General features: G+C 57.4%; 1 protein-coding gene across 10 annotated transcripts in view; it reads left to right on the forward strand.

The window, feature by feature from the left end:
- Window positions 1-14,092, forward strand: part of MYO9B (myosin IXB) — a 132,309-nt gene extending 118,217 nt beyond the window's left edge. For 3 of the 10 annotated variants that reach the window (XM_078361749.1, XM_078361753.1, XM_054249680.2), the window contains 15 exons: window positions 209-399; window positions 1,795-1,893; window positions 1,999-2,172; window positions 2,807-2,848; window positions 3,102-3,213; window positions 4,291-4,364; window positions 4,984-5,176; window positions 5,272-5,400; window positions 5,690-5,795; window positions 6,123-6,254; window positions 8,096-8,219; window positions 8,821-8,868; window positions 9,198-9,335; window positions 12,467-12,590; window positions 12,711-14,092. In XM_078361749.1, the coding sequence (XP_078217875.1) occupies window positions 209-399; window positions 1,795-1,893; window positions 1,999-2,172; window positions 2,807-2,848; window positions 3,102-3,213; window positions 4,291-4,364; window positions 4,984-5,176; window positions 5,272-5,400; window positions 5,690-5,795; window positions 6,123-6,254; window positions 8,096-8,219; window positions 8,821-8,868; window positions 9,198-9,335; window positions 12,467-12,590; window positions 12,711-13,126 (2,102 nt within the window). In that variant the 3' untranslated portion in view covers window positions 13,127-14,092. Of the gene's footprint in view, window positions 1-208; window positions 400-1,794; window positions 1,894-1,998; window positions 2,173-2,806; window positions 2,849-3,101; window positions 3,214-4,290; window positions 4,365-4,983; window positions 5,177-5,271; window positions 5,401-5,689; window positions 5,796-6,122; window positions 6,255-8,095; window positions 8,220-8,820; window positions 8,869-9,197; window positions 9,336-12,466; window positions 12,603-12,710 lie in introns of all 10 variants that reach the window. The other 7 variants (XM_054249681.2, XM_078361755.1, XM_078361750.1 and 4 more) reach the window with 6 other exon arrangements.
- Window positions 14,093-14,687: the final 595 nt, after the last annotated feature.

Genomic DNA, 14,687 nt, shown 5'->3' on the forward strand with positions numbered 1-14,687 from the left:
GTCACCTGCAGCCTCAGGGACAGAAAGCAGAGCCACCAGTGCCCCTGAGGACATTCAGTGTCGCCAAACCAAGCCTTGAGTTTGCTGTGAGCCAAGCTCTAGGCTCAGAGCCGGGAGTTTCTGACTCTGGATAAAGGCGCACCATAAGAGGTCTTCTGTATCCTCCCCCTGAACCCGCCCTCACCGGCTGCTTCCTGTCCCCCCACAGCCCCCTCCGGAAACCAGCACCGCCACGCTGCAGGTGAGAAGCGCACCAAGGAACCCGGAGGCAAAGGGAAGAAGAACCGAAACGTTAAGATTGGGAAGATCACAGTGTCAGAGAAGTGGCGGGAATCGGTGTTCCGCCAGATCACCAACGCCAATGAGCTCAAGTACCTGGACGAGTTTCTGCTCAACAAGGTGGGACCCCTAGGCAAGGGCCAGGGGCACGAGGCTGGGCACCCAGGGCAACCGTCATAGCCAGGCAGTTTTTTGACATGCACCACGGGGCTTAGCAGGTCAAGAATACAAAGCCAGGGCGAGTGCGGTGGTCACCCCTGTAATCCCAGCACTTTGGGAGACCAAGGTGGGCAGTCACGAGGTCAGGAGATCGAGACCATCCTGGCCAACATGGTGAAACACTGTCTCTACTAAAAATACAAAAAATTAGCCAGGCGTGGTGGCGCGTGCCTGTAGTCTCAGCTACTCGGGAGGTTCAGGCAGGAGAATTGCTTGAACCCAGGAGGCGGAGGTTGCAGTGAGCCGAGATGGTCCCACTTCATTCCAGCCTGGGTGACAGAGCAAGCACCCCATCTCAAACAAAAATTTAAAAAATAAAAAGAATACAAAGTCCAGGTTCAGGCCGGGGTCAGTGGTTTATGCCTGTCATCTCAGCACCCTGGGAGGCCAAGGTGGGAGGACCACTTTGGCCCAGAAGTTCAAAACCAGCCTGGGCAACAGAGAGACCCCATCTCTACAAAAGGTTTAAAAATTCACTGGTGTGGTGGTGCACACCTGTAGTCCCAGCTCCTGGGGAGGCTGATGCAGGAGGATCTCTTGAGCCCAAAAGGTCAAAGCACCATGAGCCATGATTGCACCGCCGCACTCCAGCCTGGGCGACAGAACAAGACCCTGGCTCAAAAAAATAATGATGCACATGGTCTGAAAGCAAAGACTGATGAAGCCCCGTATGCAGCAGAAGTGGAGGCCAACAGACTGTGGCTGTCCTCAGGAGGGTTATAACCCATGGGGGTGCGGGGTGGGCAATCTTCAACAGATAGAGCTCCATTCGGGAGCTGGACATGGGGCCGGTGGGGACACAGAAGGATCAGGAAACCCTACTAGGAGTAGAGGCGTCTTGAAATGACCAGGCCATTCAAGGTCTCCCCGTCCTACGGTATGGTTGGGTGTTGAACCCCTGTGTCGGGCAGCGGAAAGAACCTGAACTGACCTGTTTAGCTCTCATCTAGGGGGGATTCTGTCCTCCAGGGAACAGTGGCAATGTCTGGGGACATTCACAACCTGGGGGGAGGGTGCTGTTGGCATCTGGTGGACAGAGGCCAGGGATGCTGCTTAACCCACTGTGGCGAATAGGGCAGGCCCCACTGTGGAGAATGTCCTGTCCTCAATGTCAATAGCTTTAACTCTGGGTTGAAATGATGAGACATCAGGCTTAGCCAGAGGGGCTGGTTTTTATCCCAAGAACCTAGGGGATGACAGAGAGAACTGAAGTGAAGAAGTGACCCCTGGGAACCTCCTTGGGTACGCAGGTCCCCAGGCCTGAGGCACGCAGGGTCAGCTGCTCTCTCCTTCCAGATAAATGACCTCCGTTCCCAGAAGACGCCCATTGAGAGCTTGTTCATCGAGGCCACCGAGAAGTTCAGGAGCAACATCAAAACCATGTATTCCGTCCCGGTATGTGGTGGCCCGGCTCTCAGCTTTTCCTGTGCCCTCCCCCAACCTGTCATTTCTGTCCGCACCTCGCCCAGGCCCTCGGGGTGACGCCTGGCATTCCCACAGAATGGGAAAATCCACGTGGGCTACAAGGATCTGATGGAGAACTACCAGATCGTCGTCAGCAACCTGGCCACTGAGCGGGGTGAGAAGGACACCAACCTGGTCCTCAACCTCTTCCAGTCGCTGCTAGATGAATTCACCCGTGGCTACACCAAGAATGACTTCGAGCCAGTAAAGGTGGGCAGCCCAGCACGCCATGCCATGCCTTTATCACTTATGCCATGCCCACCTATGCCTAGCCACGCCCACCCATGCCTCCCCATGATCTTGTGTAGTACCTGCCTATGACAGCCATGCCCACAATGCCCTACCCACACACCACGCCCACCATGCCATGCCATTATCATTTTGCCACTCCCACCTGACTGGCCACACCCACCCATGCCTCCCCATGATCTTATGCCACACTCACCTATGACATGCCACTCCCACCCATGTACTGCCCACACCACACCCACTTGTGCCATGTCATGATCAGATACCCCATGCCCACCTATGACATACAACCTGCTACACTGACCCGTGCCTTGTCATGAACATGCCACGCCCACCTATACCATGTCACGCCCATTTGCACCATCCCTACCTCCTGGTGGGGAGCCCTGCACCCTCCCCACCCCCCCCACACACACAGGGACTCACTTCTGGGTCTGGGGTGTCTGAATTGGGGGGCAATAGGGACAATGATGCCACTCCAGGCAAGGAAAGGCTAAAGGTACCCAGACGCCTGGGTATGGGGTGCCAGGGGTGGGTTGGGGCTCATCCCAGGGCCTCTTCTCCCTGCTACTGACCTCCTCCTTGTCCGTCACAGCAGAGCAAAGCTCAGAAGAAGAAGCGGAAGCAGGAGCGTGCTGTGAGTAGGCTACACGTGGATGAGAGCTAAGCAGGCGAGCGTTGTCGGGAGCATGCACGTGTGTGTCAGTGTCAGCGTTTACATGGGCCGGTGTGCGTGTATGCTTGCAAGGGGGTTTTCTCCCCCAGTACACAAGGAGCTGTAGTCTTGAATAGCAGACCCACCCCTGAGATCCCGTGGGCCATCATCCACCAGTGGCCGGGGAGGGCTGCTTCCCCCTTCTCCCGCTCAGCACCTTCCTCTGTCCTCACAGGTCCAGGAGCACAACGGGCACGTGTTCGCCAGCTACCAGGTGAGCATCCCGCAGTCGTGTGAGCAGTGCCTCTCCTACATCTGGCTCATGGACAAGGCCCTGCTTTGCAGCGGTGAGTAGCTACCGCAGGCCCCAAACCCCTCCACGTCCCCCACCACCCCTCACTGCTCAAGAGGTCTTCAGGCCCAGGCCCAGTCACTCATACCTGTAATCCCAGCACTTTGGAAGGCCAAGGTAGGCAGGTCAGTTAAGGCCAGGATGGTGAAACCCAATTTCTACTAAAAATACAAAAATTCGGCTGGGTGCGGTGGCTCAAGCCTATAATCCCAGCACTTTGGGAGGCCGAGGCGGGTGGATCACGAGGTCAACAGATCGAGACCATCCTGGTCAACATGGTGAAACCCGTCTCTACTAAAAATTACAAAAAATTAGCTGGGCACGGTGGCGCGTGCCTGTAATCCCAGCTACTCAGGAGGCTGAGGCAGGAGAATTGCCTGAGCCCAGGGGGCAGAGGTTGCAGTGAGCCGAGATTGTGCCATTGCACTCCAGCCTGGGTAACAGGAGCGACTCCATCTCAAAAAAAAAAAAAAAAAAAAAAAAACAAAAATTAGCTGGGCATGGTGGCAGGCACCTGTAATCCCAGCTACTCAAGAGGCTGAGGCAGGAGAATCACTTGAACCTGGGAGGTGGAGGTTGCAGTGAGCCCCAAGATTGCACCACAGCACTCCAGCCTGGGCGACAGAGTGAGACTTTGTCTCAAAAAAAAAAAAAAAGGAAACCAAAAAGAAGGCAGTCCAGGCCGGGCGCGGTGACTCATGCCTGTAATCCCAGCACTTTGATCCGAGGCAGGCAGATCACCTGAGGTGGGGAGTTCGAGACCAGCCTGACCAACATGGAGAAACTATGTCTCTACTGAAAATACAAAATTAGCTGGGCGTGGTGGCACATGGCCTGTAATCCCAGCTACTTGGGAGGCTAAGGCAGGAGGATAGCTTGAACCCGGGAGATGGAGGTTGTGGTGAGCCAAGATCATGCCATTGCACTACAGCCTCGGTGACAAGAGCGAAACTCCATCTAAAAAAAAAAATAAATAAGAAGGCAGTCTGTGGCCCCCAGCCAGGTGGGTAGGTGGCTCCAGGAACCTGGGGTCCCCAGCGCCCTCTGTGACTCCCACCCTGTGACCTCCTAGTGTGCAAGATGACCTGCCACAAGAAGTGTGTGCACAAGATTCAGAGCCACTGCTCCTACACCTACGGGAGGAAGGTGAGTGCACGAGGCCTGGAGCTTTCTAGAATGACACTGCACTCAGGGTCAGGTACACAGGGAGGTGGTGCTTGGTGTGAGGGCCAAGCGAGGCATTGAGCAGCCAGCAGGGGGCGGCTGTGGCCTCTGGTTCTGCAGAACACGCCTTTGTCCCTGGTTCTGTCCGAACCCCTTGAGGCCCCAGGCAGGGCCCAGGCTTGTGCGTGTGTCTCAGCTCCCCGAGCCCTGCTCATCCTTGCTCCTGAGTCCTGAGCCACGCAGAGGGAGGCCCCCCAACTCTGTGCATAAGGACGGTGGGGTCCTGAGTGCTGGGGGTGCAGCAAGAGTCAGGGTCTACTTCTGTGAGGCGGTTTTGGAGACCAGGAATAGCTCTCTTCCCACGAAGGATCACCCACGCCTTGGGTAGCCTATGAAGGAAGCTCCTACCCAGTGGCTGCCACACTGGCCTCAGCTGACCTCTGCAGCCCCATATCCCTGACAGCCATGCAGAAGGGGACAGGGAGGGACAGAACACACAGAGGAAGCCCCGAGGGCCTGGTGCAGGACTAGGAGGGAGGGACCCCCAGAGACGGCCAGAGAGGAAGACAACCAGCCCCAGACCTGACACCCGGCACCACAGGGCGAGTCAGGCGCTGAGCCGGGCCACTTCGGCGTGTGCGTGGACAGCCTGACCAGCGACAAGGCCTCAGTGCCCATCGTGCTGGAGAAGCTCCTGGAACACGTGGAGATGCATGGCCTGTACACCGAGGGCCTCTACCGCAAGTCAGGCGCCGCCAACCGCACTCGGGAGCTCCGGCAGGCACTGCAAACAGGTGGGCACTGGGGGCAGGTGGGCACGGTGCCAGGCCCCTGGTTCAGCCATCCCGCCAGCATGCCACTCACTAGTCCCACCCTGCCCACCTCCCAGACCCTGCAGCAGTCAAGCTGGAGAACTTCCCCATCCACGCCATCACGGGGGTGCTGAAGCAGTGGCTGCGGGAGCTGCCAGAGCCCCTCATGACCTTTGCACAGTACAGCGACTTCCTCCGAGCCGTCGGTGAGCCCCACAGTGGTGCGGGCGGCAGCGGGCGGCAACAGGCGGCCATGGTCAGGGTACAGCACTCGCTGTGGCCAGCCAGGGAGGCGGGACCACCCAGTTCACAAGCTGAGAAACGGAGGCCTGAAGCAGTCATCCCGGCCAAAGCAGGTCCCCAGTGTGGGCTGGGGCTGGGACACCACCGTAGCCATCCATTCTTGCCTGGGTGCCACACAGTGCGTGGCACCCATGCATCTCAGGTCCTGTGGGACCCTTGGGAGCCGACGCCCTCAAACACCATCCCCCACAGAGCTGCCGGAGAAGCAGGAGCAGCTGGCTGCCATCTACGCCGTCCTGGAGCACCTTCCAGAAGCGAATCACAACTCCCTGGAAAGACTCATCTTCCACCTCGTCAAGCAAGTGCCTCCCCAGCTGCCCTCTGTGGGGTTGGGGTCCACAATGGGAAGCAGCATGTCCCAGTAGGACCCGGGCTGGCGTTCGGTGGTGGTTTCAAACCAGCATGCAGACCACTGCCGGAGGTTCTGGGAGAGGGCCATGCCCACTGGGCTGCTGGGTCCCCAGGTCTCGAGTCACCTCTCTGTGCTTCAGAACCATTTCCCGGTGCTGGGCTGTGGCACTGCTGTCCCAATAGCCACCCCAGGGCTCCGAAGTTCAATCTCAGGGCTCCCTAGGACCTCCCTCCCTCAGCCATAGCTGTCCCCTAACTGCCAGTGGCTGTGCAGGGTGGCCCTGCTCGAGGAAGTCAACCGCATGTCGCCCGGGGCGCTGGCCATCATCTTCGCACCCTGCCTCCTGCGCTGCCCTGACAACTCTGACCCGCTGACCAGCATGAAGGACGTCCTCAAGATCACCACGTGAGTGCCCACCCCCGCCCCAGAGGCACGCTCAGGGCAGCCCCACCAGGGACCCCACGAAGCTCCATCTAGCCCTGTGTAAATAAATGTGTCAGAAAAGTCCAGAGCCAAGTGCAGTGGATCACACCTGTAGTCCCAGCTATTTTGGGAGGCTAAGGCAAGAGGATTGCTTGAGGCCAGGAGTTTGAGACCAGCCTAGGCAACATAGTGAGACCCTGTGTCTACAAAAGATTTAAAAATTAGCCCGGGCATGATGGCTCATGCCTGTAATCCCAGCAATTTGGGAGGCTGAGGTGGGTTGATCACTTGAGGTTAAGAGTTCGAGCCTGGCCAACATGGTGAAACCCTATCTCTATTAAAAATACAGAAATTAGGCCGAGTGCAGTGGCTAATGCCTATAATCCCAACACTTTGGGAGGCTGAGGTGGGCAGATCACCTGAGGTCAGGAGTTCCAACACCAGCCTGACCAACATGGAGTAACTCCTTCTCTATTAAAAATACAAAAAATTAGCCAGACCTAGTGGCACATGCCTGTAATCCCAGCTACTCAGGAGGCTGAGGCAGGAGGATCACTTGAACCAGGGAGGCAGAGGTCACAATGAGCCGAGATCATGCCATGCCAGCTTGGGCAACAAGAACGAAACTCCATTTAAAAAAAAAAAAATTAGCCGGGCATGGTGGCATGTGCCTATAACGTCGGCTCCCTGGGAGGCGGAGGCTGCAGTAAGCTGAGATCGTGCCACTGCATTCCAGCCTGGGTGACAGAGTGAGACTCCAACTAAAAAGGAAAATTAAAATAAGTATATATATGGATATGTGTGTGTGTGTGTGTGTTAGCGAAGTGTGGTGACAGGCACCTGTAATCCCAGCTACTCAGGAGGCTGAGGCAGGAGAATTGCTTGAACCCAGGGGGCGGAGGCTGCATTGAGCTGAGATTGGGCCACTGCACCCCAGCCTGGACGACAGAGTGAGACTCCATCCCAAAAAAAAAAGAGCAACTATCCAGATGGCAGTGGCCCCAGCAGCTGTGTCTGTGCCGTGTGTTGTAGGTCAGCTTTGTACTCTTTCTGAATGTGCGCTAATGAGTACACCCCACTGTGCTAAACCAGAACTTTCAACAAAAGCTGGGTGATAGGTGAATGTTAGTGGATTCCTCTCCCTGCTACAAAGCGTCCCATCACAGGAGGATAAAGAAAAGAAGCAGTCCCTTCAGGTGGCACCATGGGGCTCACCCAAACTGAGTCCCTCTGGTACTGACCACTCCAGGCTGAGTCCCTCTGGTACTGACCACTCCAGGCTGAGTCCCTCTGGTACTGACCACTCCAGGCTGAGTCCCTCTGGTACTGACCACTCCAGGCTGAGTCCCTCTGGTATTGACCACTCCAGGGTGAGTCCCTCTGCTACTGACAACACAAGGCTGGCCTTGACTGCCAAGTGGGCATACTCTGGGTCAGAGCACATGTTCTGGAGCTCCTGGGGCTGTCTACCTGCTGCCCCTGTGACAAACTGCCCAGCAGCCTGGACTTCCCTTTTTTTTTTAGGCCATTGTAATGATGAACAGCCTGGACTTCTCTAGGAGGCAGGATAATCCTCACCCTGCTAGTTACTCTGACCCTCCTTCAAACAAGGAGGCATGCAAAGGCAGGAAACTCAGGTTTAGAGAGGTAGAGCGAGCTGCCGAAGGTCACACAGCATGGGAGCCGGCACAGCCATGTCCCAGGCACTGCTTGGCCTCTGGGCTTCAGCCACTGCCCCCCAGGTACCAGCTGGCACCTCCCTGGATGTCAAACATCCTCAAAGCGGTAACTGAGTCACTTCTTCCCATGGGCCTTCTCTGCAGGTGCGTGGAAATGCTGATCAAGGAGCAGATGAGGAAATACAAGGTGAAGATGGAAGAGATCAGCCAACTGGAGGCTGCAGAGAGCATCGCCTTCCGCAGGCTGTCGCTTCTTCGGCAAAATGCTGTGAGTGTTGGTGATCGAGGGGGCGGGGCCTCGTTTGGTGATGGGGTCTCTGGTGCTGAGCTGGGCTTCCTTGCTGGGAAGGCTGGTAGGGGGGGTCTTGGTGGGAGGGGCCTTGGGTGGGCAGGACCTGCCATGCTGAGGGTGGGACTGGGCAGTGGATGTGGTCTCGGGCCTCCTTTCCCAGTTCCCCGCCTACTCCCGCCACACGGTTTGCCACAGGCAGCCTGGCCGGGGCCACCTACCCAGGCAGGCAGGAGCAGATCTCCTGCCTTGAACAAAGACCATGGTCTTCACTCAGCCTCACTCCAATCGTGTCCCTTTAGATGGGGCAGGTAGGGGGGCCGGTTGACCACTTGCTGGTGGTTCAGGTCATTAGTCCAGCCTTGTCCCTTCTGACCTGGGCCCTCCCCACAGGGAAATGTCCTCATAGCAGAAGAATCAGGCCCACAGTGCAGGGGTATGTTAGTGGGGAGCAGGTTCTGGGCTCCTGTGGGAACCAGGGACCGCCCCCAGTCTTGGTGCGGGTCATTGGATGTGTCCCCAGCTCATGCCTATGTCTGTCTCGGCCCGCGCGGTCACCCTATGTTCATCTCTCTCCCAGCCATGGCCTCTCAAACTGGGGTTTTCGTCTCCCTATGAGGGAGTCCTGGTATGTACGCGTTGGGTGGGCCCACGGTGCATGTCTCCCGGTGCAGTGCATGCTGGGGTTCCCTGGGGCCCTGCACTCCTCGTAGGATAGACAGAGCCTGTCCTAATCTTCCAGAACTGCATGCTAGGGAGGTCCCTTGCCTGCTGACCTGTGCTGAGGATGACTAATCGGCCACATGACCACCACTGTATCCCGTGGGATTCCTAGAGAAGTCACTAAGAACCCAGCATGTCCACATCAGAACTAACCTCCTGCAATCTGCTCACACCTCCAGCACTAACTTTGCCCACCCGGAAGTGTCAGTTGGACCCCCTGCTTCTTTGTTTCAGAACAAGAGTCCCAAGGCCCGGGACAACCAGGGGGAGGAGCTGGAGGTGCTGCTGGAGGAGGAGGTAGCTGGCGGTGACGAGGACCGGGAGAAGGAGATTCTTATTGAACGCATCCAGTCCATCAAGGAGGAGAAGCAAGTGCCCTGCCCTTCCCCAGTCTCCATACAAGTGGCCCTGTCCCCCCCCAGCCTCCATACAAGTGGCCCTGTCCCCTCCCCAGTCTCCATACAAGTGCCCTGGCCCCCCCAGTCTCCATACAAGTGGCCTGTCCCCCGCCAGCCTCCATACAAGTGGCCCTGTCCCCTCCCCAGTCTCCATACAAGTGCCCTGCCCCCCCAGTCTCCATACAAGTGGCCTGTCCCCCCCCAGCCTCCATACAAGTGGCCCTGTCCCCTCCCCAGTCTCCATACAAGTGCCCTGCCCCCCCGTCTCCATACAAGTGGCCTGTCCCCTCCAGCCTCCATACAAGTGGCCCTGCCCCCCCAGTCTCCATACAAGTGGCCCTGTGCCCTCCCCCAGCCTCCATACAAGTGGCCCTGCCCCCCCAAGTCTCCATACAAGTGGCCTGCCCCTCCCCCAGTCTCCATACAAGTGGCCCTGCCCCCCCAGTCCTCCATACAAGTGGCCCTGTCCCCTCCCCCAGCCTCCATACAAGTGGCCTGCCCCTCCCCCAGTCTCCATACAAGTGGCCCTGCCCCCCCAGTCCTCCATACAAGTCGCCCTGCCCCCCCCAAGTCTCCATACAAGTGGCCTGCCCCTCCCCCAGTCTCCATACAAGTGGCCTTGCCCCCCGCCCCCCCCCCGCAGTCCTCCATGTTTAGGGCAAGCTGGAGGCCAGGTTCCGTCCCTGGTGGTCCACTTGGCCTTGCTAGGTTTGGTCCTGCCATCCCTAACACTGGGCAAACATACTTTTTTTTTTCTTTTTTCTTTGAGACGGAGTTTTGCTGTTGTTACCCCAGGCTGGAGTGCAATGGCGTGATCTCAGCTCACCGCAACCTCCGCCTCCTGGGTTCAAGCAATTCTCCTGCCTCAGCCTCCCGAGTAGCTGGGATTACAGGCACGCGCCACCATGTCTAGCTAATGTTTGTATTTTTAGTAGAGACAGGGTTTCACCTTGTTGACCAGGATGGTCTTGATCTCTTGACCTCGTGATCCACCCGCCTCGGCCTCCCAAAGTTCTGGGATTATAGGCGTGAGCCACCGCACCCGGCCTAAACATACTTTTTTTTTTTTAAGATGGAGTCTCGCTCTATCACCCAGGCTCGAGTGCAGTAGTGCTATATTGGCTCACTGTATTCTCTGCCTCCTGGGTTCAAGCAATTCTCTGCCTCAGCCTACAAGTAGCTGGAATTACAGGCACCCGCCACCACGCCCTGCTAATTTTGTGTTTTTAGCAGAGATAGGGTTGCACCATGTTGGCCAGGCTGATCTTCAACTCCTGACCTCAAGTGATTGACCTGCCTTGGCCTCCCAAATTGCTGGGATTACAGCTGTGAGCCACCATGCTTGGCCTTTATTTTTGACACAGGGTCTTGCTCTGTCACCCAGGCTGGATTGCAATGGTGGGATCATGGTTTGCTGCAGCCACAATCCCCTAGGCTCAAGGGGTCCTCCCACCTCAGCCTCCCCAGTAGCTGGAACTACAGGCGCACACCACCAGGCCTGGCTAATTTTTTTTATTTTTTGTAGAGATGGGGTCCACCTATGTTGCCCAAGCTGGATTTATTATTAATTTTTTTTGTCTTTTTGTTTTTTTCCTTTTTGTGGAGAACAGGGTCTCGCTATATTGCCCAGGCAGGTCTCGAACTCCTGGGCTCAAGCTGTCCTCCCGCTTCTGCCTCCCTAAGAGCTGGGATCACAGGCGTGAGCCACAGCGCCCGGCCCAAGCTGGATTTAAACTCCTGGGCTCAAGCAGTCCTCGTGCCTTGGACTCCCAAAGTGCTGGGATGATGGGGATGCGCCTCCACGCCACACCAGGGGACCAGAGCAAACAATACTGCACAGGACAGCAGTGTCCTTGAGCTCCACCAAGAACACACGATGCAGGCTCTGCTTAAACACCATGCTAGACCACACTGGCCCACGGGGGAGAGGAGTGACATGCAATGTCCCAACTTTTTCTTAAAGTCAATCTTAGCTGGGTGACTCATTTACCACCCAGTCGAGGTGTCAGTGTGAAAGGGGCAGCATTAAAAATTCATGCTGGGGCCGGGCTCGGTGGCTCATGCCAGCACTTTGGGAGGCCATGGCGGGCAGATCATGAGTTTTGAGACTAGCCTGACCAACATGGAGAAACCCCATCTCTACAAAAAAGTACAAAATTAGCCAGGTGTAGTGGCGCATGCCTGTAATCCAAGCTACTCGGGAGGCTGGGTAACAGGGAGGGGCCTCCCCACTTCCCCCACCCACTCCCACCATGCTGTTGGCCACAATCAGCCTGACTGGGGCCACCTGGCCATCCAGGCAGGGACAGATCACTTGAACCCAGGAGGCAGAGGTTGCAATGAGCTGAGATCACGGCACTGCACTCCAGCCTGGGCAAAAGAGTAAGACTCCATCTCGAATGAATGAATGAATCCAGCCAGCCAGCCAGCCAGCCTGGGCAACAAGTCCCCCATCACTTAAAAAAAAAAAAAAAGAAAGTTGGCTGGGCACGGTGGCTCACACCTGTAATCCCAGCACTTTGGGAGGCCAAGGTGGGCAGATCACCTGAGGTCAGGAGTTTGAGACCAGCCTGACCAACATGGAGAAACCTCATCTCTACTAAAAATACAAAATTAGCTAGGCATGGTGGCACATGCCTGGAATCCCAGCTACTCAGGAAGCTGAGGGAGGAGAACTGCTTGAACCTGGGAGGCAGAGGTTGCAGTGAGCTGAGATCGTGCTATTGCACTCCAGCCTGGGCAACAAGGGTGAAACTCTGTCTTAAAAAAAAAAAAATGTCAGGAGAACAGGTGTGACCAGGTTGCTTTGCTGCCTTAGTCTTAGGAACTAGGAACAGGGAGCGGCGCTCCAGGCCGAGAGAACCGCATCTACAGAGTCCCCGAGGCAGGAACGTGTTGGTGGCTCAGTGTTGGGGGCCACAGGCCTGACACCCTTGCCTGATGAGTTTCAGGGATCCAGGAGTGTTTCAAGCCAGATGTGCTTGGGGTGTGGGAGGTTGGGGACAGGGAGTCACTTTAGGAGCAGGACAGCCTGCTCTGTTCCATACTGGCTGGCACTTTTGGTGGGGTGGCCTTGGACACCACAACCCTTTCCCCCCCAGGGAGGACATCACCTACCGGTTGCCGGAGCTGGACCCAAGGGGCTCGGATGAGGAGAACCTGGACTCAGAGACGTCAGCCAGCACCGAGAGCCTGCTGGAGGAGCGGGCCGGGCGGGGGGCCTCGGAAGGTCAGTATTAAGGTAGCGTCTGCTTTTCTCCTTCCCGTCCATCCCAGCAGGCCCCAGGGCAAGGGTCCTCTGGCTGCCAGCCCCAAAGCTGCAGTAACCCTGCCATCTGTCTCTCAAAAGGGCCCCCTGCGCCTGTTCTCCCTTGCCCCGGCGCGCCCGCCCCGAGCCCCCTCCCCACCGTGGCCGCCCCTCCACGTCGAAGGCCGTCGTCCTTCATAACGGTCAGAGTGAAGACCCCCCGGCGGACCCCCATCATGCCCACGGCCAACATCAAGCTCCCACCGGGCCTGCCCTCCCACCTGCCCATCTGGGCACCAGGTGCCCGGGAGGCGGCTGCCCCAGTGCGGCGCCGGGAGCCACCTGCCCGCCGCCCGGACCAGGTACACTCTGTGTACATCGCACCTGGGGCAGACCTGCCAGCACAGGGTGCCCTGGAGCCGCTGGACGAGGACAGCCAGCCACCTGGGGCCAAGCGGAGGTACTCGGACCCCCCAATGTACTGCCTGCCCCCCGCCTCGGGCCAAGCCAATGGCTGAGGACCACAGCTGACAGTCTGCATGACCGAGGTGGGCCCCTGGGCCGGAGCTGAGCGCCAGAGCTGCAGAGCTAGTGTTTGGCTCTCAGAGAAGAATCCAGAAACAAAAGCTCAAGAGCAACGTGAGGTGGCCATTGGCCCCAAGTGCAGAGTCAAGGCAGGGAGAGGCCGGCTGGAGCCAGGTCCCCCAGATCGCCGACGTGCCCTTGGGAGCGCCCCATCTCCGCAGGTGGCCTCACAGCTGCCCACTCCCCTTGAGTATGTTTAACTGTTTCTTTGTATGTGGTATATGTAACTTTAAACTGTAACAGCCTTAATGGAAGACCAAATGGTTTTTTATATGTGTATGTACGAAGTTTTCTATTAACGCTGCCCATCTCCCTGGTAACCTGGAGGTGAGCTGTCAGAGCCGAGGCCACCGGGCCACTGCCCGTCTGAGGCTCAGACTCCCGCCATGGTTGGCTTGGAGTGGTCAGTGGGCTGGGACCCTCCATGAGAGTTTTGGACACTTGGGATACCTGATCTGCGCCTGTGTGACACGTGTCTCCAGGGGACAGCCATCTGGCCGATGTGCATTTGAGGACATGCTGGAACCTTCCATGGGGGTCTAGGCTATTGGTTGGAGCCAGGACATGAGACAGGGGCACCATGGACCTCATGTGCCAGGGAGACTTGAATGTGGCTGTCACTCTTCCGGACGCCAGGGGCTGGCTGCAGGAGGCTGCTCTTGGCACTACCCACACTGAGTGACAGAACAGGAGCCTGTGACTCAGGACTGCTCATGGGCCAGAAGGGCAAAGCCTGAAGTCAGACCCCCTTACAGGTCAACTGGGACAGCCTGGGGATCTCTGGAGCAGGGCCCTCCTCTCTCAGGCCTGGCCCATGCCCCCAGACACCTGAACACATGGACACAAATCTGGGACAAGGAACCCCCTGCACAGCGCGAGAAATAAAAAGTGCCTGAGAAGCGTGTGCGTGGGACACCTGCTCATGTGGGATCGGGGTTGGAAAAGCAGGGCCGGCGGGTGGGGGTCTGGCCTGCGGCCTCAGCCGAGAGGGGTACAGGATAGGGGTGGAACACTGTCCTCAGATCTGCCTTGACCCTCCGGCAAACAGGGAGCTCCCGGCAGGTGAGGAGCACCTGCTATCCTGGAAGCTGTCTTTGGCTTCCCTGTTTTAGTGCCCAGCTGAGATCTAAATGTCCGCTACAGCAGACACCTATCCGGCGGAGGGGCCAGTGCCTGGTGGGCCCAGCAGAACAGGGACAGATGGGCTCCCAGGCTGCCATCAGATGGGAGTCATGGGAACTGGCTGGCTGGTGTTGGTTTCGGGGAACATGAAGAACCCGAGTCCAGACCGCACATGCTGGAGGTTTCGGGGCTTGTCCAAGGCCACACAGCTGGGAGGGGCATGGCTAGGATTTAGACTGCCCTGTCAGCCTCTAGAGGCCCCTTCTGTGGACCCTGAGTTTGGTCTCCATAGTTTGTTGTCGTGGTTTTTGTTTGTTTTGAAGCATGGTCTTGCTCTGTCACCACGGCGTGCAGTGGCATGATCTCGGCTCA

Source organism: Callithrix jacchus, chromosome 22, assembly GCF_049354715.1.
Source record: "Callithrix jacchus isolate 240 chromosome 22, calJac240_pri, whole genome shotgun sequence".
Lineage (NCBI taxonomy): Eukaryota > Metazoa > Chordata > Mammalia > Primates > Cebidae > Callithrix > Callithrix jacchus.